The sequence below is a fragment of the Molossus molossus genome, unplaced genomic scaffold (genome assembly GCF_014108415.1).
Source record: "Molossus molossus isolate mMolMol1 unplaced genomic scaffold, mMolMol1.p scaffold_m16_p_1, whole genome shotgun sequence".
Taxonomy (NCBI): domain Eukaryota; kingdom Metazoa; phylum Chordata; class Mammalia; order Chiroptera; family Molossidae; genus Molossus; species Molossus molossus.
In genome coordinates this window covers 133,478,796-133,504,585 of record NW_023425344.1, presented here as the reverse complement: position 1 = coordinate 133,504,585, position 25,790 = coordinate 133,478,796, and the positions used below count along the sequence as shown (strand labels likewise).

The following is a 25,790-nucleotide window of genomic DNA, read 5'->3' as shown; positions in this document are numbered from 1 at the left end:
ATTCAGATGTAGGAAGGTTGGTAGGTGCCACAGTGTGAGGAGGCAGGACTGTTACCGATTTCTGATTTCTTCTATTTTCTAGAAGCAAAATAATGACTTGTGATTGAGGAGAGGGCATATATCGTCAGGAAGAAAGATGTTAAACAGATGCTTAAGAGGACAGGGTAAATGGATTAGGGAAATTAAGTCTGAGGAGGGGCAAACACAAGGAGCTCACTTCAAAGTTAGCATGACTGTGTGTTTTTCTCCAGTCAACTTTAACTGCTCTGAAGCAAACATACAATGAATTAACCAGGGTTGTGGTTTAGGCAGGTAAAATGGAGGAAGAGAAAGGGAAAGAATTAAAGGTATTTGCAAAGGAGGATTTAAAACAATGGATAATGGAATCTAAGGTAGGCAATGAGATGAACATTTAAAAATGGGTGTAACACTTGAATGTGTACTTCAGTAAATAGTCGATTCTCATTATTTGAGGCAATGTTCTGTAAAGTCACAATAAATACTGAACTGGTTCTGGGGAAATACAAGACTAGGTACCTCACTCTGGACACATTTTTGTCAACCAATCAGTACATAATCTTGTTTTATGTGTTTCTGTTTAGACACCTTATGTAACATTTATTGTTGATTTATTAACACTGATCTCATGGTCAAGAGCACTAATGATAAACCTGAATGAGTTTATCTAGGACATGTGTTTTCTCCACAAAGCACAGCACACATAGCCTTCCTGTGCCTAGGAATGAATACCATATAGCACTTTACAACTATGCTGGGGTGTGTGTGTGTCTGTGTGTGGTGGGGGTGGCATTTAAAACAGCAAAAATCACCAATAAAAAGCACAAAAAATGTGAAAAACATGGCACTGTATATATTGTGAAAAGCACATTTGTTTTCAGTATGAGAGTTGAAACAATAAGGCTGAATGTAGCCTTGTGCAACCTCATTTGAAAATGTGTCAGGCAAGTGAAATATTTTGCCACTCTGCACATGTTCATGAATGCTGCACATACTGATTTTGGGTTTCCAAATAAATTTCGGTGAGTAGTCCAATTCAAAAACAGAATCTGTGAATAATGAAGAATGTACATTGCCTGGAACTTTTTCCTCCATAGCTCAGCCCAGTTTTGCTGCTTTTGATCAAATGGTATATTTCAATGTCAGCAGATTATCAAACAAGAAACACATTTTGCTGTCAGTTTTCAAAAAGTTTCTGCATAAGGTTTATATATTACTTTTTGTACCCCTCTAATCTGATGTCTCCCATCTTCAATGTATTTGTTACTAGTGTCAGAAATTACACATAAGACTCTAGGTTTTTCTCATTTCAGTCATTGGCAGTTCTTTCTTTAGTTCTTGACAGCTTAAGTGGGCATTAAGTAGGCTTTTACTAATCCTTACAACAGCAATTATCTTAACATTTGGCTGGTTGATGTCACATATAAAGTTATAGAATTATTTTATTCAATCCATTGTGATTTCAGAGTCTTTTCCCCATATCGTTCTATCTCTTCATTAGGTCCTGCAATAACGTAACTTGTTGGATACCAAATAAATCAGTTACTTTTTCATTCTGTTTTTTTGGCGGGATCTTTTGACCTGTTTACTATTTTGCTTTTTTCTTCTATGAAATAACTGTATATTTTCACTTCATGTGTTATTATAATCCTTTATTACTGTTGCAAAGCGTTTAAGAGCAGAAAAAAAAAATCACCTAAATTACCATCACCCTCAAATAGAACTTAATTTTTTGGTATACTTGACTTTGATATACGTGACTATATGCCAGTGTTGCTACTGTGCCTGTAGCAGTCTGTAAAATTCAATTCGTAGCAAATTCATTTAACCCAACCCAGACTTCAATTCACACTCCCAATCGCCAAATGAACTAGGAGAAAATGGAAAATAAAGCAGAGGGTGGGTTGGGCACGGCTGGGGGTGGAAAATCTTACACAAGGTTTAGCGAATTCAACACTTTTCAAGTCACCCATTCCCTAAAGCTCCAGGTTCATCGACGTGTTAATTCAGTGCCCCAGCGGTGCTTCCTTCCTGCTCAGTCTCGGAACCTCCACCTTGCATTGCTCAGGCTCATGACCTTGTCGTCTTCCGCACATTATTCCTAAATCCTTCATATTTGTCCCTCCTCGCTTTGAAAGCTCGCTTCTGGGTACGTGACTTACTTCTAACAAGCCGCACGCCAGCTCCAAGCAGTCCCTGCCCGTCACAAGCCGGTGGCGCGTTAAGCACCCGGTTTGAGGATGGTGCCAAGGCCCGGTTCCCGCTCCAGGCAAAGGGCCCCCAGGGAGCAGTCGCGCTCTCCCCACCTCCCACTGAGTAGCTTCGGTCGCTGCTCACTGAAGAAGCTCCAGGGTAACCGTCCGCCCGTCGCCTACAGAGGGGTTTGCGACCACCCCGCCCCAGTAGGGAGAGGCGGGGGCCGGCGGCCGGACCGCTCCCCCAGGGCGCCCTCCTCCTCCTCCTCCGCCCCCATCTCGGCGCACGCGCAGTAGCCCCAGCCTGCCTTACTTAGTCCGAGATGGCTTCTCTCGCTCCCCACCGTCCTCCTCCCGAAGACGGCTCCCTCCCCACGCACCCCGGGGTCCCTGGGACCAGCCTCCAGCGGGTCCCCAGGCAGGACTCTCCTTAAACTGGAACGTGCCCGGACGTGATCGTGAAGAGAAGCAGCGGCAACCGGAAAGAACTGACGGCTCTCGAGGCGGCGAGCCAGGCCTCAAAGGAACAGGAAAACCGGAGCGAGCCGAGGTTTGCCGAAGGCGGCCTTCCGGAACTGCGCGGGGAAGGGAGGAGGGCTGAGGGTAGCAGAGGAGGGGCGCGGCGGAAACTGCCGAGGTTTGCCGAAGGCGGCCTTCCGGAACTGCGCGGGGAAGGGAGGAGGGCTGAGGGTAGCAGAGGAGGGGCGCGGCGGAAACTGCCGAGGTTTGCCGAAGGCTGCAGCCTCTGAGTTGCCCGGATGTAGTTGGTGGAGCGGCAGCGGCGGCACCGGCGGCGGCTGCAGGGGGAGGAGGAGAAGGGCCAGGCGGCGGCAGGGGAGAGGAGGGCAGGAGGCGGCGGAGCAGGAGGAGAAGGCGGAGGAGGCACTCGCTCTCCGTGGGGCAGAGCAGGACCGTCTTACTGCCCCCCTCCCCCCGGTTGGTCGCTTCCGCCGTGTAGGTGGCGCCTCTGCTCGGGCTGAGAGTGAGCGTGGTGTTGTCGGAGGGAGATGGCCCGGGAGCGCCGACGCCAGTAACGGGGAGGTGCTGAGAGTCGCCGAGGGCACGCCGGGCCCTGGTGCCGGTGCTGCCGCCCGCCCGCTCGCCCCTCGCGGCTGCTCTTCCCCCTCCCCCGACACACACACACAGGTCGTGCATTGATGGTAATGTATGCGAGGAAACAGCAGAGACTCAGTGATGGGTAAATTGGCTTTTCGTTCAGGGCTGGGCCGCGGCGGGGGCGGGGGTGGCGGCGGCGCGGGGCGGGGGGGGCTGTTCCTCCTTATCTGCTTCTGGCTGAGCCGCCATTTTTGTTGTTAACCCTGATCCGGCTCGGGCTGGGGAGGAGGAGCGGCCGCGCGAGCAGGCGAGGCCGGAGTGAGTGTGGAGGGAGCGCAGGGCCGGTTCGCGGCGTTTCGCCCTCGTCACCGCCTTTAAAAGGGGGAGTGTGTGCGTGCGTGTGCGTGTGTGTGTGTGTGTGTGTGTGTGTGGGCTCACCGCCGATTCCTTTGGTAGGTCTCCCGCGGGGAGGGGCGCTGGGGGGGACCTATTTTCTTCCTTCCCCTCGAGATGTTTCATGTCGCCGATTCTCTTCCTGTTTTTCAGCTGTCACGACCGGAGGGGGGACTCGCAGCCTTACCAGGTACCAGCCGAGGCCGGGGAGGAGGGGTAGATGCGGGGACGAAGGGGGAAGGGAGGACCTGGTACTCGAGCGCAGGCTTCAGAAGTCGCTACAGGCCCTTCGGTGCAACAAATCCGAAACTAGCTCCTCTGGTCCCATTAAAATACTGTGTTTGGGTTCATTAGCGCTCCCCAGCAAGGTTCAGTGACCTATTTTGACAGGTGAGTGGAGGAAATTCAGTTTTTTAAGGAAAAAAATTATTCTCAGGAATGACCTGACTCGAATATTTGGATGTGAAAGAATCGATGGGTTGAGGTGTTAGGTGTCTTTTGAACCACTTGTTAATGTTAAGGTATTAAAATTAGATGAAAGGCCTGGGAAGAAACAACTAATTGTTTTGCAACTCCTAAGTGTGATGTAAACCACTGGTTCCTTCCCAATTTAATTGTTTTGGGGGCAACTAGTTGCCTTACTAGTGAAAGATAGTGCTTTGGGTTCTGTAGGAATTGAGATCTTTGGATACTTGGATAACTCATTTTGATGTCCATGGTTCTAGGTATGTAGATTCCTTTTGGTTATTGCAGTTGCTGCGTGTAAATTTTTTTTAAAAAATTACACAGATGGCACCTGTATTCAAAGAGAAAACATCTCATAAATGATTGTTAACTATCAGAGAACGAGCAGGTTTCTAAGATGATAGTTCTGTTAACTGGCTGGCACAAGTTAAAGCTCAAGTTAAAAACCCTAAGTCCCCTGATGTGTAAACCATTGTCCATTACATTTGGATATCAAAGATGAAACCCTACTGAATCAGCTTCTCTAAAACATAATTAATTTCACCTTGTAAAAGACTGGTCTATCATGGCTGTCTTAAATATGCATTAGGATAAAATTAAACCATTATTTTGAAGGAGTTCCATTAAGTTTCATTATGTTAGAAATGTCAGCCAACATTTTTTTTATACCTTGAAATTGTTTCCCACACCTGTCAGAATAGGTAAGGTAGGATTGAAATGCCTTTCTTAGAGAATTGGAGAAACTGATGCTTTCTTTCTTGTAGCATTGCAGAAACATGCCTAAGCTCATACTTGTGTCTTTGCATCAGTTGTCGAACAGAAATAGATTATAGTAGTACTTGGTTTCTACTTTTCTTTGATTAACTTTTTAATTCCCAGAAAAAGTTATTGGGGAATTAGTGCATCGAGGTGTTTGATTTCATTCATTTACAACATACTTTGTGGACTGTAGTTTTTTTTTTAACATAAGGTATGATTTGTATGAGGAGCTTTATAATAACTCTTAGACATTTATTTAGGCCTTGTCTGAATAACGTAAGGGCATAATTGAAAATGGAAATTTTAATTTTATTGATATAAATTCATAAAACTTAAGTTGAAACACCAGATTTTACACTAAAATGAATTTAGGAAGCTATGTTTAAAGTTTCAATTTTTGGTCTCTTTTTTTGGGGGGTGATGTTTTACAGGCACTTAAGTATTCATCGAAGAGTCACCCCAGTAGCGGTGATCACAGACATGAGAAAATGCGAGACGCCGCAGATCCTTCACCACCAAATAAAATGTTGCGGAGATCTGATAGTCCTGAAAACAAATATAGTGACAGCACAGGTCACAGTAAGGCCAAAAATGTGCATATTCACAGAATTAGAGAGAGGGATGGTGGTAAGTAGCTTTTTTATTGAAACTTTCACATACATTTATTTTTAACAGTTGCTATATGTAAAATAATAGGTGGCGATAATATTTCTAGTTTGGCATACATATGGTTATGTCATGAAAATTTTTTATTTCTGTTAATGTATTTGATTCCTGAACAAGTTACTATAGAAATAAGATGCTGACCGTAGCATCTAAAAATGGACTCCAGCGGCTGAAAATAAGTGAATGCATTTATGAATATAGTCTACCTGATGATTTTATTAATGGTGAGGGAAATTCAGGACATTTTCCCAAGAAAGGAATTTTCACCTTTTTAACTAAAGATTTCATATTATTTGACTTAATTTTGAGATCCTTGTTGCTGCTTGAATCTATTTTTTAAGGACTTCAAATATGTTTCATAAAGATACATTAAGAATTTAAAACAGGTGTTTGGAGACCCTTCGCAGGTTAAAAAACCATTTGTGATTCTGAGAATAACTTGGGTTTTTGTTGTAAACATTTAAGATATTTTTTCTGGATCATATTAGTGTATTTTCTATCCTGTGTTCATTCATATATTCATCTTTTTAAAAGTTAGTCTCACTTTTTGGATAATGCTAGGATCCTTCAGTTATTACCTTGCCTACAGCTCTTTCTAGTAGGTTGAGAAAAAGTAAACACAGTAACTATTTTCAGTCTTGATTTCCCCAAATTTACCAAAATACAAATTTCATGTCTAAAGCATGTATTGAGGAACAAACCAATTTCACTAGGATAAGGCATTTATATTTTTGTCCACTATAAGATCTTATATCACCTGATAGATAATGTTTGAGATAAATATACAATATTGATTGTGCTTTTAAAAGCTCCTACGGAAACTCAGAGTATCATGTGGCTTCTCCTCTGATTGTCAACTAACTTCGCATACTTGGCTTACTTTTAAAAAAAGATTCTATGTCTTCAGGTTCTGATCTCCTAGGATAGGAATCAGTTTTATTCAGTGTGATCAAATATTGAGAAACATTTGCCTTCTCTGTACATAATTACTGGGTTGAGGAAATTAATAGATTTTATTGATATGGAATAGGAAGTATAGTTCTCTGTTGAATATAGCTGTAGCTTTGTGCTACTTATGCAGATATACCATATTGTTTTTTGCAAGTAACAAAAGGTGGGTTTCATTATTAAAGTATTACAAGTTCTTTTGCAAAATTACTTAAACTATTAATATTTTCTACTTGGGTAAATTTTTTATAGTGTTCTGTGTAGTCTGAGATACTATTATCAATCTTCTATAGCGGTTTCCATTTCAAACTTTAGGTCTTGGACAGCGTGTACTATATGTACTATACTGTGCTTTATGTTTAAAATTTGGTGAATGTGACAAAATAGGATGTGATACCTCCTGTCCATTTGGATAAGTATCTTAGGTTCTCTTTTAGTGATTTTAATCTGTCATCTATCCTCAAATTCAGGAAGAAGTGTTTAGGTGCTCTAGAGAACTTGATGTACATTTATAGTGGATCAAGGTTGCTAAATTCTTTAACAGGTGAAATAATCTTAAAAACATTCTGTTGCTTATTTAGTCAACAACCATTGGGCATCCACTGTGCCAACAATGGTGTGATATTCCTGGAAGTAAAGATAAAATGTGATCCTGTCCTTGAGGTTACTCTTAAAGGCTTTGACTCTTGAGAGTGGTGTAGCTGCTTACTTTTTCCTTATTTCTGTTTTCTTTTGATTTTAATTTTACTCCCTATATGAACTCCACATACCTCTTGTTAGATTCTAGTTTCCTTTTTATTTGCATCTGCTTGCTGATGTTTTCTTAGCTCCATTTGTAAGAAATTTTTCTTATTTTTCTGATTTAGTCATTTGCTGAGTTAGGCCTCATCTTCTAACTTACTTTTTAGCAGCTTATCTGTCTTCCTGTGGAACCTGTTAACTAATACTGTAACTCTATCACTATTTGTATAATCTCTAATATACCTGGCTGCCATATTCTTTATATTTTGTAGGAATAATGAATACCATAAAATAAGAGATCTTGATTCTGGAGTTCAGAGTGCATCTTTGATCTTAAGTTGGTCTTTTAAAGACGTAAACTGGTGATTCTCCCCTCATATATTAGATATTTAGTCATTATACTTTGACTCCAGGTGTTTTCTTTTATTGCTAATATGTGTTTGAAACTAAGCTTCTAAAAGTGCATATGTATAATTTTATTACAGGCATTTGTATGTCCTTAGGTTTTTATCTTTAAACATGAATTCAAATATATATAAAGTCAAAGCCATTTTCCAAAGTCAAATGCAAGTGAGTTAGGTTATCTGTACTCTTAGCCTGTATAAGTAACGATGTAAGAACAGGTTACTATTTTGCTTATTGAACTAATTTTAGATTTGTTACTTTTTATTTTACGAATGTAAAAAATATAATGATTTTATTAAAGGTCTAATAATTTAAGAGCCTGTGTGCTTCAATTTGTAACTTGCATTTTACAAAGCATGTCAAACAAGTGTAGAATTTGTAAGATGTATTTGTTTTTCAGTAGCTAATTCGATTTCTTTCACAGCATCTTGGATTTCCTTGGAAAGTGACAGTTTAGAAATAATACACAGAAAGGACTTTAAAGTATACAATAGAAAGTTAGAAAGCAGGGATTGAGAAGGATTGTTACTCCTGAAATCTTTAGTTAAAACATTGCAACATAGTATACACAGATAAAAGATTTAGAGATTTTTATCCCTTAGGATTTATTAAAGGGAATGTAGATTATCTGTTGTAAATAAGTTTTTATGTATTGTGGGATCTGTCTGCAAATCATATAATCTTTGTTTAAGAATAACCGAAAGCAGGAGTCCTAAGGTATAATTATTAGATTTGTTTTTTGTAGCTGAGACATATTTTTAAAGGTGCAGGTGACATCCAAACCTCAGAAGAGGGAACATACAATACAGGTTGAATTTGTACTTTTATTGAATTATTAAACTTTTTCCATTTGGTTTAAATGTGTGTTTGGGTTTTTGTTTGTTTATTTTTTGAGGGCTAGGTCTAATGATTATTTTACCAAATAACTGTAAGAATTGTGATAATACTATAGATGACTTTAGGAATTAAGAGTATGTTTACAGGGATTCTATAAAGCTGTTCCACAAAACTTCCACCTCTTAAGACTCATTCTATTTTTCTCATCTTTCCTCTAGAATTAACTGTAAGAAACTTATAAAACATATTTGGAATACTTATTAGAAACATCTTTTTAAGAAAGATAACTAAGTTCAATCGATAAATTGAAAAATATTCTTTGTTCTTCAGTTTATGGGACTTCAGTGGATTTGCAGAGTTCTTTAGTTAGCATTCATATATCTTTTGAGTACAACAAAAAATTGCTTTGTTGGTGGTTTGGTAACCATTGTTTCTAAATATTCTAAACTTTTTACGTGCACAGTGAAAATTTTTATCTTGTTTTGTCATTTAGCTATATTTGGAAATATATTTTTATCTAATTTTTAAACAAAGATAACGATAACTGACATTTAAGGAATTGTTAGTGGAACCATTTGGGAATAATTGGTGTTTTTGTAGCTTTTAAAGTATAATTCAGTAATGTTTGGCTCTTTTCATGTTGGATAATAGACTAGTACTTATACCACATGGCCTTATGGTTATTCTAATAAATAGGTTTTTAATAAAATAAAATACACTTTGCATTGTAATGTTAGATAGTACTCTGAAAATAAAGTCTCATTTGATCCTTATTTTGGTCTTGGAAGACAGACAGATCAGATACTATCTCTGTTCTGCGGATTTACAAATGAGGGAAAATTTACTTCTATAAAATTGAACAGATAGTGACAGCCAGGTCTAGAAATTAGTCCCTTCTGGTAAATTATATATGTTGTCAGAGATGAAACATTAGGTATATTGAAAGCTTATTTGGTTGGTATTTACTACAGCAGAAATTAGTTTAAAGGTGATTTTACTTGTAGTCTCAGTGTTTTCACCCAACTTCCTTCAGTGGGTACCTCTTACCTAAATATAGTACAGTATTAGAGCCAGGGCATTGACATTAATACAGTGTATATGTGTTATTGAAGACAGTTATCATGTCAAAATTTTACTTTTAAAGTAAGTTTTAATGTGAAAGCTTGCCAATGTGAGAAGCCATTTTTCTCAAGACTTGTTTTCAAATCAACTTGGAAATTTTATACAGAATCTAAAATTTGGATGTCAATATCATTAACTAATGTTAAGTATTTTTCTATCTAGTGAAGATCAGAGATAAATATTATATATTTTTATTGATGGATGCTTTATAGAACGATAGTAAACTAAGCAGATAAGTTTGTAGTGATTTCCATAGATTAGTTAAAAAAGATCACAGTTACTCCATTTCAAGAGAAACAATAAGATTTTCGCTTTTCAGTATTTTTTAATTTAAAAAATGCTCTAAATATTTGTGCACGTATTTGAACACATATTTCATTTGTCTTAGTCATCGCATTTTTAACATTTTTTGTTTTTAAAGATATGGTTATGTATTGTTTATGATGTGATGGTATTTCTAGTTCAAAATCAAAAAATATTTTGAAATAGTTTACTTTGATCTTTTAAGGCAGTCTTAATTGAACTGTTTTTTAGTTGTGCAAGATGTATTTAAAGCTCTTGGTGTAATAGTACTTAGGATTTTTGGTCCATAATTTACAGAAAATTTATATATTCTAGATTGTCTCTCTGTTAAACATCTGTTTATTGTCTTAGTCTGTTGCACAGATTGGTTTTGGTGTGTCTACTGTATCATTTTGTTAGGATACTGGAAAAAGTGAAGATAACAATGAACTGGGGCATGTTTTTCCCCCCTGTACCTGAGGATATAATTTTATTAATTTTAGAGACAGACAGACACGGACATCGATGTGAGAGAGAAGCAGTCCTTTGCCTTCTGTACGCATCCTTACTGCCCTGACCAGGGATCAAACCTGCAACTTTTTGGTGTACGGGTCGGTGTTTCAACCAACTTAGCCACTCTGCCAGGGCTTTACAGGGATTCTGTAACTGAGACCACAGCTGTAATTGGGTTCTGGTTTTGGGACTTTATTCTAAGAACTGGAGATAATATTTTTAAAAATTTTTTGTTAATCCTCACCTGAGGATATTTTTTTTATTTATCTTCAGATAGAGTGGAGAGGAGAGAGGAGGGAGGGAGGGAGGGAGGGAGGGAGGGGGAGAGAGAGAGAGAGACATCTATTGGTTGCCACCCACATGACCCCAGCCGGGGTCTGGGATCAAACCTGCAACCCAGGTACGTGCCCTTTACTGGAATCCCACTTGAGACCCTTTAGTCTGAGGGCCGATGCTCCAACCACTGAGCAAAACTGGCCAGGACAATACTGGAGATAATATTTGTCAATTATTTCCAAAGCAATAATTGGGGGTTTTTAAAAATATTCTATGAAGAGTCAATTTTTTATGATTTATATGATATTAATTTTCAAAGCCCTTTTACATTGTTTCTTATCTGATTCTGTTGAAATAGGTTAAACAGATTATTCCTTAAAGTATAAGCCAGTGAAAGTATTCAACCTGTTGTTGAGACTGGAAAGCAAGTCTTTGCTATACTTAAAACCTTATCTCCACCTTCAAATTATACTCCAAGTATAACCACTTGTCAGTACTTAAAATACAACCATTGTAGTCTTGGCTACCACCTTTTCTTACCAGTACACTGCAAGAATTTCCTGAATGGTGTCCCTGCATCCTTTCTGTTTCACACAATTATTTCTCCATGCAGTAGCTAGAGTGGTCCAGTTAAAATACCTGTTGCTTCACATCACTCTCATACTTGGAACCCTCCAGTGACTTACTCACCAAGACCTGTAAAAGACCCTGTATAACCTGGTATTTGGGTGTCTCTTCAGCCTCTTCCCCAACTACTCTTCCCTTTGTTTGTGCTGCTCTGTCCGTACTCGCTCTACAGGAAGAAGTTTGTTCTTGACTCAGGTTCTTGGATGATGTTCTTTCTGTATGTCCTCTGGTGCACTCTCTCACTTTAATGTGTTTGCTTAAATGTCACCCTCTCACAGAGTCCTTCCCTACCCTTCCTGGTCACTCTGAAACATCATTGTGTGTCCTTTCCACTGCTTTGTTCTTTCCTTGTGCTTAACATGTTATTTACTTGTAGTCATTCTGCTATAACATGACATAATGTGTTCCTTAAATTTACCATGCTATGCAAATTGCACAACAGGATTTATGGGAAAATGTTTTTAACGGGACCAATATTCAAAAATGTCAGCAATGCATTCAGAAAACATACTAAACCTAACAAAAAAATCATAGCAAAACGTATTAACCAGTTAATGAGTACATGAACAATATAATGCATATGACACTTTACCTTGACAAAAATCTGAAATATGCTTATGGAAGTGGACATTTGTTGGAAGGGTTTGCAGCTTGTAAGTTATTAATGAAGTGATGAAAGGAGGATTATCTGAAATCACCCTCTAAAAGTTGTAACACCATTTGTGAATGGATATTACGAGTCATACAGTGAATTGAGGTGTAGGTAGCAGGTGTTTGAGGGGTGTGTGTGTGTGCGCGTGTGTGCACACGCGCTTTATGAATTCCTTTGTAACTTGGTTTAACTAGGTGCATCTAGTGTTTATCATAGGTGAAATCACTCATAAGTGGGAAATTTGTGTTGTGCTCAAAACAATTTCCTGATATATCAGTAGTACTCAAACAAATTTGTGTTTTTAAAACAATGTTATAGCAGAACTGACTTTTAGTTAATGTTTGCTTATCTTCTGTGGAATATAAGCTGCACAAGAACAGGGTAGTGCTTTTGTTTTGTTAACGATTTTATCCCTATGTATCACTGTTGCCTAGAATAGTGTCTGACAGTTTGTAATATTTCAATTTATGGGTGGACAAAAGAATATTGGGATTGTCATGATTTAAGGGAATTGATTGTAGTTTTCTTGAACACCGATTCTCAGATTTGAATGTTTATATTATCACCTGGGGATCTTGCTAAAATGCGTATTCTAGTTCAGCAATTCTGGGCTAGGGCCCAAAGTTCTGCCTCTTTTTAATAAGATCCCAGATGGTGCCCATGTTGCTGGCTGCACACGAGTAACAAGGTTCTAGAGCCAGCATTGTCCAATGGAAAGTATAATGTGAGCCACAAATGCAAATCAGGCATGGTTTTCTAGTAGCCATAAAAAAGTGAAGTGAAATTAATTTGAGTATATTTTATATAACCTAATATGTCTAAAATATTATTTCAATAGGTACTTGATATTAATAAAATGTTTCTCTACAATCTATTTTACACACATAGCATATTTTAGTTAGTACTAGCCACAACTCGTGCCTACTTGCCATGTGTGTGGACAGTGGCTACTGAATTGGACAGCACAGTTCTGGAGAATGTGATCACCCTGTTGTTTTGTCTAGCTTTACACATATTCTATTTCTCTAAAGAAAAATGTTATATGCCTTAGTTTTGAAATATGTTTGTGCAAGGCAATGTTGAAATCAATAGGTTTTTGAACTACAGACATACTTTGGACATTTTGCTGTTAGATGGCCTTGTCTTTGATTTGTTTTAAAAAATGCAACATCTGGAAAGTACAATGCAATGAGGTAAGAGTGTGCATAATGCTGCTTGTAAAGTGTTTCTTTATTAGTACACATTTATTAGAAAAATTAGAAAATGGTAGAAAGGGGGCAAATAAAATTGCCTCATCCTATCATTTTGAGTTTAAATCAGTAGTTTCCATAGGACACATTCCATAAAATATTTGAAGGATTTTATAAATAGCCTTTCAAGGATTTTTATTAAAATGCTGTGTTATGCCTGTTTTTTTTTTTTTGGCTTGCATTTAATATCTGCCTAGTCTACTCAACAAACACTTATTGTTAATATCAGTCTGAGAGGACCAACTAGGCGTACTGTTTAGTTAGTGTATAGAGAATATTTATACTTGTCTTACCTCTTATGCTTAACTAATGACTAAAATCTTCTTTCAGTTAGATTTTTTTAAAATCCAGGGTCTGGTACTTGTGACTAAGTAACCTAGACATCCTACTTTATCTGAGTTTATGTGTCCACTCCCTCAGATTGTGTTGGAGTTAAATGAAATTATGTACATAAAATAGTGAAAGCATTTAGCTAAGTGCCTATACTATGACACAGTATATTGTTAGGTTTACTCTTACTCCTTTGACTAATGAAGAGTTGGTGTCAGCAATTTTAGGTCTCAAGCCCTTGCTTCCTTCTTTCTTTAGAGTTGGAAGAAAAAATACTGGCAGTCTGGCAAGAGCTGTTCTAACTTGGTACCTGTTCTTACACAGGACCTGTTATAGCTACAAGTGCCCTGACTCCATCTTCATCTGTATTACCTTGAATCAGAGCAGTAAGGGATAGAACCTAGAAAACCAAACTTACATACTGAATTGAAATATTTATAAACTGCCCGGCCAGGGTGACTCTCTGGTGAGCATTGACCCATGCACTCTAAGAGGTCACTGGTTCGATTCCCAGTCAGGGCATATGCCCTGGTTGTGGGCCATATCTACAGTGGGGAACATACAGAAGGCAGCCAGTCAATGTTCTCTCTCATTGATGTTTCTATCTCTCTCACCCTTTCCCTTCTTCTCTCTCTAAAATCAGTAAAGAAACAAAAATTTATAAACTTCAGGTCTAAAGAGAATGCACACAGGAGGAGTTCTGAACTGGACATTAAGGAATGTGAATTTTATCATTAGGAATCTAAAAGTTAGAGTGAGGTATGTGTGTGTGTATGAAATTTGCCAAATCATAAATTTGTGTTTTCTTGAGAGTTTTAAGGAATTTTCTTATGTCACCTTTTTTCTTTTATTTTTAAAAAATTTTTTATTTATTAATTTGTTATTGTTACAGATGTTTCTCATTTTTCTCCCGTTGACACCCTCCTCCCCTTCCCCAAACCCCATCCCCAGCTTTGTTGTCTATGTTCATTGGTCATGCATACATGCATGTAAGTTCTGTGGTTTATCTCTTCCCCCTCAAACCCTCCTACACTGAGGCTTGTCATCTGTACCCCACTTCTATGTCTCTGGGTTAATTTTGTTCAGTTTGTTTAGTGCATTATACTACACAAATAAGTGGGATCATGTGATATTTGTCTTTCTCTGCTTGGCTTGTTTCACTTAGCATAATACTCTCCAGTTCCTTCCATGCCATCTCAAAGGATGAGATCTTTCTTACAGCTGCACAGTATTCCATTGTGTACATGTACCACAGCTTTTTAATCCACTCATTTTACTGATGGACACTTGGGTTGTTTCCAGATATTAGCTATTGTACATAGTGCTGCTATGAACATAGGGTACATATATTCTTTCTGATTAGTGTTTCAGGTTTCTTAGGGTACATTCCTGGAAGTGGAATCACTGGGTGTTACAGATTGTACAATTTGTATGCATAAAATATTAAAATTAAACATTAAATAGCTAACTTAGTATTCTGTGGTACAGGTATTTAATACCCCAGAGCAGCACTAATGATAGTGAAATTTCTAAGCATATTAGCAACTGGACAGGCCAGTAAGATATAATTGGGTAGTATATGGAGCCACAGCTATTGCTTAAGTAAAAGTTTTTGGCATTCCATGTTCTCCCCTCCCCCACTCCACAGTTCCCTGTACCACCAGGCTGTCCTGAGACAGTTAAATGGTAAACGTTTTATCTGTTTGAGAAATAGCCTTCACCTGAATTGTTATATTCAGACTGACTTCAGATGTTAGCAAATAGTTTTCTTGAAATGACCCTTAGGAGCAATTGCATTTTAAAAAAAATTTATGATTAGTGTGGTTGATATATTTATATTTTTAGCTTTTTTAAATTTATTAATTCATTTATTTTTGTTGCAGACATTTCTCCTTTTTTCCACCCAGACACTCTCCTCCTTATTCCCCCTCTCCCCCCACCACCCAGTGTTGTCTGTGTCCATTGCTTACACATACATACATATAAGTTCTTTGGTTTATCTCATCCCTCCCCTCTGCCCTGCTCCTCTGAAATTTGTCAGTCTGAACTGTACTCCTTTCTATGTCTCTGGGTCTATTTTGTTCATCAGCTTTTTCTGTTCATTATATTCCACAAATAAGTGAGATCATATGGTATTTGTCTTTCTCTGATTGGCTTATTTTACTTAGCATAATACCCTCCAGGTCCCTCCATGACGTCTCAAAGGATAAGAGATCTTTCTTTTTTATAGTTGCATAGTGTTCATTGTGTATATGTACCACAGCTTTTTTATCCACTCATCTATTGATGGACTTGGGCTGTTTCCAGATCTTAGCAATTGTAAATAGTGCTGCTATGAACATAGGGCTTACATATATTCTTTCTTATTGGTGTTGCAGGCTTCTTAGGATATATTCCTAGAAGTGGGATCATTGGGTCAAATGGCAGTTCAATTTTTATTTTTTGAGGAAACACCGTATTGATTTCTGTAGTGGCTGCACCAGTCTGCATTCCCACCAGCAGTGTACTAGAGGTCCCCTTTCCTCCACACCCTTGCCAGCACTCGATATTTGATGATTTGTTGATGGCAGCCATTCTGACAGGTGTGAAGTGATACCTCATAGTCATTTTAATGGTTGATATATTTAAATAGTGCTAGTCTTTTGGTTTAATCTTTGATTACTTCTGAATTGTATGACAGTATGTCAGAAAAAAGATGACATAATCTTGACATCTTGTCAAAAGTTCTAACCTGTATTGTGCTTATAAGAGTAGTCCCTTCTGGTTGCCAAAAAGCAATACTAGTAAGATGTTATTTTGGAATATTTTGGCTTGGATGAGGAGAGGATCACAATAAAGTGTGTTGTGTTTAATACTTGATTTGTGAAGAAAAATTCTGCAGACTCTTCCAGCTTCCTAAAAGTGTGCTGGTTGATCTTAAAAACACTCATTGTAATAAGGAAATACTAGGGAAGATGGAACACAGTATGATGGGCTATTAGAAACAGTTATCTTGACTGCCTTTAGTCTTTGCTGTGATGATTTGGTCAGGTTTCTGTTCCTGCTACCCCATTGACTCTTTATCAGGGTTTTATTTATTTTTATTTTATTTTATTTTTTGCTGATGTATTGTTCACCAAAAATGTAGATCCAGAACTTTATCAGGGTTTTAAAGCATTCATGTTTAATTTTGTATGCACAGGTACATTTATCTATTTTTAATGGGACCTTTAACTTAGAATATTAGGAGTTAAGTCAAAAGGTTGTACTTTCTAATAGACTAATCTTAATTTTATGTTTTTGTGTAATTATGTTCTGTCCTTGTTGCTTTTCATTCTTCAGACCCTGTCCTTTGATTATCAGTGCCATTTATCTTTTTGGTTATTAGGCATGTTTCATATAGTGGTCCATAGATAGCTTCCTAAAATCTTTCTAGCTTGAGTATTCCCTGTCCTTGTTAATGCTTGGAAAGTCATCCTTGTTTGTTTTTTTCTTCTGTGTTTAGGGGGAATTCTAGACCTCATTGTTCTTAATTGTTGCAGTATCCTTTTAATCTTATTTTCTCATTCTTAATGCATTGCTGAGTTTTCCGCTATACATTTAAACATATTATTCCCTTCATTAACCCTTAAAGCTGAATTTTATAGGTCTTCATTATGTTCTAGTGACAAAGTAATTGTTAAGATATGTGAGTTTTCCTCATTATTTCCTTATATGCTTATCTGGGAAATCTTTCTATCTCATGTACATAGAGGACCCTGAAATGAAAAAACAAAGCAAAACACGCTTATGTTCATGCTGAAAAGTGAACATCTCAGAATAGACTTATGCTTGTAAGTATAGTTTGAAAATTTGAATAATTTAAAATCTCTGAGTCACCATTGCCAGGAAGTCCAAACATCTCTGTTCTCAACTACTTTCTCCTCTCTCTTGTACTATAGTCAAGCAAAACCACTTACCCAGTTCTAGAATATCAAATGCTGTTGTCTCTTTGTATGTGTTTCCATAGCTAAAACTGTCCTCTGTCCACTCCTATCTTTTTTTCTTTTTGGTAAACCTCTTAGTCTTTTAAAATTTCAGTTCTTTATTGTGTGAAGCCTTCCTTGAACCTACTTCTGTTGTAGCTGTTTTACAATGAATTGTGATTATTTACATAAGTGGTTTGCCTGCTGTAATGTAAGGTCTTAGAAGGCAGAGACTACATTTCAGTTTTTATTGTGTCAGGGCCTGGCATATAAATAAAGGTGCTCTGTAAAGTTAAATTAGTGTCCAATATGGCATTTGCCATATCTAGTACATGTCAGAAACATATTAATGGCCTCCAGAGAATTAATTGGTATCAGTTAAAAGTTAATATTTTTACTATTCTAGAGTTCCTAAAATGTTTGCATTGAAGTTACTTTTGTACTATTTATGAAGGAAGGAAATAATTTATTCAGACCTTCAGGACCCTAGTTATTTAGTTATAAACTTAAAAAAAAATATGTACATAATTGGTATCCTAATTCTAACACCTTACCAATCCCTTAAATGGCTTTGATTTTGATTGATAGGTTAGTTTAGTTGCTTTATTATAATCCTGTAAAATAGTGTGTGTAATTTGAATAATGAAATGACATTTAAAATTCTACAGCCTTTTAAAATTAATTTTGATTGCTTTTCTACATCATTGTTTTTCACATTCCCTTAAATCCATGCCCCACTAGTTAATTAGATTCAAGTTTTTTTTTTCTATAGTATTTTAGGTAGAATAATTAATTGGGTTTTGGGATTTAGTTTTTTGAGGGTTCTGTTTACAACTATTTGAGTAGTCGGTCCAGTTCTTCAAACTTACTAAAATTAAAAATTTCTTTAGAAATTCTTTGTATGTGGTTCTCCATATTCGTTATCCTTGCGATTCACTGCTTGAATTATTTTTAATTAGTGATTCATTGTGTTGATTTTATATCTAAAATTTGACTGAGATGTTAATTGCAGATTATTTTGTATCAGAGAAAAAGGAATGTAAAAATAACATGTCATGCTTTCTACCTCTTGTACTTGTGCATTTTGATAGTAAAACTGACTTTTAAAAGTAAATTCATTGAATGAATATAAACTTACAATCCAGCAGTGGCTCAATTGAAGCCTTCTGGTGTTGAATCCACATCTTGATGAAAATTCAAGAGCCAAAGTTACAGATCATTCTTAATTTCTATTTATTTATTTTTTTCTTTCTTTTAGAGAGAGAGGAAGGGAGAGAGAAAAACATCACTTATTTATGCATTCATTGGTTGATTCTTGTATGTGCCCTGACTGTGGATGGGCCCGTAACCAAATGAGCTACCCAGTCAGGGCTTAATTTCTCTTTAATCCTATTTTGGTTTTGATCTGGAACAATGTTAGCTAACTCTCCTTCTACCTTATTTACCAGTATTTTCATTGAATTATTCATTAGTTTTAACAGTTAAACCCATCTTCCATTAAAAAATTAGCTTAAGCTATTTGAGTGAATATATTATAGGCTCTGAAATGGTTTCTCAAAGAGAATAAATGTTTTTGATAATTGACATCGTGGAGACTTCTTAAGGTAAATGCTTTGAAGGTTCCTATTGAATTTTTTTTTGTATGAGCATTCTTTTTTTTTTTTTTTTTTAATTATTACACTGTCACCTTTCCAAATTTTCTCAGTGTTTGTGCTTTAGGATATGTGTGGTTTTTAAAAAGCTATCTTCTGGCTTTAAAAAAGCACTAACTTATTTATTTATTTATTTATTTTGGTACATGCCCCTAATGGCAACCAAACCCGGGACTCTGGTTCGCAGGCTGATGCTCCAACCACTGAGCCAAACCGGCCAGGACACTACTTATCTTTGTAGAAGTTGGAATGACATATCATGTTATGGATTTTCCTCTATCTAGGCTCAGAATTGATTAAATCAGGTGGAGAAATGCAGGTTTATTAGTCAGAATAATACTTAAATTTTGGTTTGTTAGCCCTGTCTCCTTTATGTGTATGTTATATGCCTTGAGTCAGCTCTGACTTTTGGTGACCCTGTGAATGTTGTCCACAATGTCTTGTCCTCACAAGCCCTACTCAGGCCCTGTGGACTCATGCAGATAACTTTTATGGAGTGAATCCATCCCATATTTGGTCTTTCACTTTTCCTAGTGCCTTTTTTTCCCCCTAGCATTGTTGTCTTTTCCAAAGAAGCCTGCCTTCTCATGATGTGCCTAGAGTAAGGACAGCTTCAGTTTTGTTGTATTTGCTTCCAGTGATATTTCAGGTTTAATTTGCTGTAGGACCTACTTGTTCGTCTTTCTGGCAGTCCAGGCTATCTGTAGAGCTCTCTAGCGACATATTTGAAATCCTTTTTCTTTTCTGTCAGCTGCCTTCACTGTCTTTTGCTTCTGTACATAGTAATTGGAAATTCAAGGGTGTAGGTGATCTTACCCTTCCTTGGTTTCTAATAACACATCTTTGCTGTTATTGATCTTTCCTAATTCTTCCATTGCTGCCCTTCCTAGTCTCAGCCTTGTCTTCATTTCTTGGCTGCAGTCTCCATTGGAATTGATGACTGAACCAAGGTAAGCAAAATCTTTTTGTAACATGTTTTATTTCTTCATTGTCTATGCTAAAGTTATGGACTTCTTCTGTAGTCATGATTTTTGTCTTCTTGATGTTCAAATGCAGTCCTGTTTGGCACTTTATTTTCAGTTTTATCATAAGTAATTTCAGATCATTGCTACTTTCCACCAGTAAGATGGTATAATCGCATATCTTAAGTTTTTACTTCTCCTTCCTCTCAGTCTAGCCTAGTTTTTCCTATGATATGTTCTGTGTACAGGTTAAACAGATAGAGGATAAAATGCACCCTTGTCTGACACCTTTGTTTATAGGAAACCATTCTGTCTCTCCATATTCTGTGACAGTGATTTCCTGTCCACAGTACAGGTTACACATCAGGAAAATCAAGTGCTGAGGTATAACCATTTCTTTCAGAGCAACTCACAGCTTTTCATGATCCACTCAAAGGTTTTACTGTAGTCTATATAATGTAGTCTAACTTTGTGAAATTCTTTGAAGCACTCCAGAATCTTTTTGTAATCTTTTCAATATCATTTAGATTGGTACCAGTGGAGAAAGGCAGAGAAGCATATGGAGAGCTTCTGATTTGTTTAGTGCAGTGTTGTTTAAAAGCCCCTTATTGGCTGACCTCTGGATTTTTGTTTGTTTATCCTTATCCAAGGATATTTTTCCATTGGTTCTTAGATAGAGGAGAACAGAGGGGAGGGAGAGAGAGAAACATTGATTGGTTGCCTCCTGCATGACCCAGACTGGGGCCAGGGATCGAATCCAAAACCCATGTATGTGCCCTTGATCAGAATTGAACCCACCACCCTTCTGTCTGCAGGCCAGTGCTCTAACCACTGAGCAAAAATAGCCAGGGCGACCTCTGAGTTTTTAATATACATATCAAAGCATCATATTACAGACCTACTACCAGTTAAAATTTAAAACCTAAAAAAGGTCAAATCATGGAGCCAGAACTCTGCACATTGATTGTATTCTGATTATAAGAAAGTTTCTGTTTGGGTTTGGAGATATATATCTGGACTTGGATTTCCTGGAAAGCTTTCAGTTGAAAAACAGGAATAAAGATTTTTTTTTTTTTTTATCCTCACCCGAGGAAATTTTTTTTTTTTCCATTTTTTGTTCAGGTAGAGTGGGAGGGAGAGAGAGGAACAGAGAGAGGGAGAGAAACATCGATGTGAAAGAAACACATCGAGTGGCTGCCACCTGCACAAGTGACCAGGGCCGGGGACAAACTGCAACCGAGGTACGCGCCCTTAGCGGGAACCGAACCCTGGTCTCTCAGGACCGCAGGCTGACGCTCTAACCGCTGAGCCAAACCGGCCAGGGCAGGAATAAAGATTTTAATGGCTGACCAATTGCCACCAACTTTGATTTTCTTGGCTACTGTGTGTAGCTGGGCTTTGAAGTCTGAGTTCATCTCCAGCTCCAGTAGAGCCTAGGAGATACCAGACTCAAAGTTCCTCCAGCTTTTTGCTATTGGACTTCACGATCTTGGTGCTAAAACTGAACATGGTCTTCTCCTTGGTGAGCACTGGCCTGGAAAGAGATGGTGTAAATGTTAATACCTAAATTTGGCAATTTATTTTTGAGAAAATGGAGTTGTCGAAATGCACATATCTAGTATGAGTAAATAAATATTTGTGAACGGGTAGGTTTTTAAAGTGATGGAATGAGTACTGAGGTTTGACTGAAATGTGCTGATTGTCCACTTACCAGTTGTATAAGTTTAGATTCTCCTTGCATCTTGGTTTTCTTTGCTTAGTTTTTTTACTGTCTTAATGCCATTATCTTCCCTTGTCCCCACTATCCACTTATTAGTCTCTTAGATCTTGCCTCTGAAATAGCTCTTCAATCTATTCATTTATTGTAACTCAGACCATTACCCTCTTTTGGCTGAATTAAACCATTGGCATACTGTCCCTTCCTTCCCCCCAGTTTTTTCCTCACACCAGAATCACTGTTTAAGAAAAGCTCATTTGCTCATTCTTTGTATAAAACTCCTTCTGTCTTTCAACTGCCCTTAAGATAAAGTAGAAATATTTCTTTTCCTTTTTTTTGAATCTGCTAAACTTTATTGGCTTATAATGTGATGACAGAAATACCAGCTCTAAAGCTGAGGCAGTGATATAGTGGAAGCCCATTGGCCCTGTTAATCACTAGTTCTGTGGGTTCCATCATACTCTCATTGCTAAAATTGTGCCTCAAATACCTACCCCATTAACTTTATAGAGTTCCCATGTAATATGTGAAAGCACGTTGTAAACCATGGAGAGCCAGCTAAACGCATGAAATCATTCTATGACGTTATCCAATTTCTGGGTCAGATCTTGTGAGATTACTAATGCTTACACTGTCTTTACCATTGACACAAATGAGTTCTTGTGAAGTTTCAGTATGACCCCTTTAACCTACTGGCTGTATAAAGCACCGTGCATCCTGAGTATGATGAGTTTAATCAAGGGAAATTTCCAAATAGTGCATTTCATTTCATGCCACCTGAGCCCCTACCCAAATATCTCCCCAGGGCGTTTTCTATCCTCTGATATCATCACATCTCAAGTGGGGTGTTACTGACATGTCTATGGCCACCCTACCAGCCTGATTGCTTTTTGTTAGGAGGGTCTCAGAAGATATGAGTATGGGAAGAATAAAGTGAAACAGCCCAAGAATATGAGAATAGGAATATGGATACTTTTAGTATTCCAGGTAAGATTTCCATGAGAACAAGACCTCATTTTTTCACCCAGGAATTCAAAGATTAGACAAAGACCTTTGAGAAGCTCCTGTCCTTTAGCCATCCATATTCATTTTAAATGGATTAGTAGTGTTTTTGCCAAGCCAATGCCAGGGGTAACCAAATGGTTTTGGCCCTTCCTCTAGTCTCTCTTAGATGTAGCATGATAGATGAAAATTCACCTGCAGAGGAGTTCTTTTTGTTGCGTTGAATTGTGTGCCCAAACTTGTAGGCATTGAAAATCTACCTCCTGCAGCCCACCCACCAGATATCTGATGTGCCGAAGAGGGTGAAGAGACCAAATCAAGACTGTAGGAGATGAATTGGGGATTTGCTAGCAGTAAGATCCCCCCCAGTATGTATTATTCTTTAGAACTTGATGTTCGATATTGAAGATCAAATCTATTGTATCTCCAGCATGCAACTCATAAGTCCCTCCTACATTTTGGGTTTTAGTATTGTTTGTATGATGCCTTCATTTTTACATAGCTGCACCTCAAAAGGAGTTGCTTCCTGGTAGGTTGTATTGGGAGCCACTTGGCCATAAATTGAGTACAAGCCATCCTGAAGTATCTTCAGCTTCCAGTCAGCTACCTGACTCACACAACGAGGCTCAAGAGATGCTATTTTTCATTTTGAAGATAATGGTCCAAACTTGGTTACACAGTGCTCACTGATAGTCTTGAGTGACAGAAGAGTGAAGGCAACTGTGCTGAAGGAAACAGGCAAATAGCACACTAACTAACATTGAGAAGATCCATGGCTTCCAGCATGATCCCTGTGTCTCTGAAAGGCTTGCATGGTATAAAGGTGTAATCTCCATGATCTCAAACTCATTCTTTAGAAAGTATTGCGGTGCTATTTCTGGTCCAAGATGGTGACATAGGAGGCTCCTGAATTCACCTCCTCCCATAAGCACTTTAACAGTTCCACACAAAGAAACAATTCCCTCAAAAAGAAATCCAGAAACTGGCTGAGCAACTTGTACTCATTGGGTGGGTAGAACCAAAGACATAATGTCCTCTGCCAGCATGTCTGTCTTGGAGAAAGCTGTCCCTCCAGATCTCACCAGTGCCAAACAACTCAGTTCTTCCCCATATGTCTCTGGTGCCTTTCAAGCTGCCTCCCCTGCTCTGGATCCTGGAGGTAGCTAGTCCTAGTAAGTCTATGTGCTGGCCTTTTAAAAGGAGCTGCCTGGGACTCCAGCAGCCTCAGCTTCCCACTGCTTTTTACAGCCAAAAGTTATGGGGACTTCCCTTCCTGGCACTGAAACCCTGAGCTGGGGGCCAAGTGTGGGATGATGACCCCTGACTCCTCAGGGAGGAACTTCACAGCTGAGGTATCCGCCACATGTGGGTGTGGGACCAGCCTGTCCGCGCCTCCACCCCTCCTAACCTCCTACCATTCTCGATGTGGCTTCTTTAATTCCATAGTTGTAGGATTTCCATTCAGCTGGATGTTAGGGGCTTCTGAATGATGGTTCCGTAGTTTAGTTATAATTTTGATGTGGTTGTGGGAAGAGGCCAGTACCACATTTCCCTTTGCTGCCATCTTGACCGGAAGTCAAAGTAGAAATATTTCGATTAACAGGTTGCTCCATCTCTGTATTTTGTATGACTCAGGTCTTTGAAGATAATAAGAGTTCTATCACACATAGGAACTTCCACATATGCTGTTTCCTTTTAGAATACTATGTCCTCCAGCACCTTTTACCTAGTTAATTCTTATTTTTTCAGGCTTCAAATTAGAAGTTACTTCTTCTAACCTCCCAGTCCCTAGTGTAGGTTTTTTAGCACATCTATATTGCATAAATCCTTTATGGTGAGTATCTTGTAGTGTCCAAAACTGAGCTGCTCATTTTCTATCAAACTTGCTTTTTTCCACAGTCCTTTGCATTTTGTTAAATAGAATTTGCAGCCTCCCATTCGCTCTGACTAATACTCTCAAGTCTCCTAACTGGTCTTTCTGCTTTCCCACTTTCACTCTTTAGTTTATTCTCAATGTAGCAATCATATCAAGTCACTCCTTTGCTTCATAAGTCTTTACAAAGGCCCATGGGGCCCTGTGTGGTTTTTTATTCCCTCCTTTGTTATCTGTGACCTTAAGCCTCTGATGCTTTAGCCACACTGAACTCTTTGTAGTTCCTTGAGCATTTTAGGCACATTCTTGCCTCGCAGTCTGTTTTTGCTCTTCCTTTTCACTGGATATTTCAGATATTTTCTATCATTTAGGTAGTTTGAAAATTACATGTAAAATGGGTGATTAAGAATAATTACTAGTAAGTAATAACATTGAATGAATTAAAATGATATAAGCAGAAGGATTACAATGATTTCCATGGCACTGTGGTTCTCAGAGCAGTAACAGATTGTTTAAATGCTTGGTTTCTCATAAATATTTTCTACTGCCAGAGGACTAAATATCTAATCTTAAAGACTAAAACCAGTGCAGTTATTTAGGGTTTGTAAAGGGCTGTTATTTATTTTATTTTATTTTTTTCACAAAAAATGAAAATATACTTTGAAATACACTACCACTAAGCTTTTTATTATTAATATATTTATTTTTAATTAGTTTACATTCAGTACTTTCTGATTAGTTTTAAATGTACAGTAAAGTGGTTAGAAAATAAGTACTTTACAGAGTGGTTCCCCCACTGCTTCAGGTACCCACCTGACCCCATACATATTTATCAAGATCTTATTCACTGTCTTCCCTATACTGTGATCTGCATCTCTGTGTTTACCAATTTCTATGGCTTAATCCCTTCACCTTTTTCACCCAGCCCTTCTACCCCTCTCCCCTCTGACAACTATCAGTCTGTTGTCTGTGTATACGAGTCTGTTTATACTTTATTTTGTTCATTAGATTCCACATATAAGTGAAATCATATGATATTTGTCTTTCTCTGTCTGACTTGTTTCACCTAGCATAAGTGAAACAGGCCCATCCATGCTGTCACAAA

The 25,790-nt window shown here is 38.0% G+C and overlaps 1 protein-coding gene and 1 long non-coding RNA gene across 7 annotated transcripts in view; both read left to right on the top strand.

Annotated features, from left to right (window-relative positions):
• Window positions 1-3,025: 3,025 nt before the first annotated feature.
• WAC (WW domain containing adaptor with coiled-coil) overlaps window positions 3,026-25,790 on the top strand; it is a 94,766-nt gene continuing 72,001 nt past the window's right edge. The window contains exons 1-3 of one of the 6 annotated variants that reach the window (XM_036267044.1): window positions 3,026-3,411; window positions 3,816-3,852; window positions 5,300-5,513. In XM_036267044.1, coding sequence (XP_036122937.1) covers window positions 3,371-3,411; window positions 3,816-3,852; window positions 5,300-5,513 — 292 coding nt within the window. In that variant the 5' untranslated portion in view covers window positions 3,026-3,370. Of the gene's footprint in view, window positions 3,412-3,703; window positions 3,722-3,815; window positions 3,853-5,299; window positions 5,514-25,790 lie in introns of those variants that run through there. The other 5 variants (XM_036267051.1, XM_036267086.1, XM_036267069.1 and 2 more) reach the window with 5 other exon arrangements.
• Window positions 14,103-25,346, top strand: LOC118633296. The gene is made up of 5 exons (XR_004960166.1): window positions 14,103-14,294; window positions 17,267-17,347; window positions 20,022-20,081; window positions 22,689-22,797; window positions 23,058-25,346. It is a non-coding gene; the product is annotated as an uncharacterized LOC118633296 (long non-coding RNA).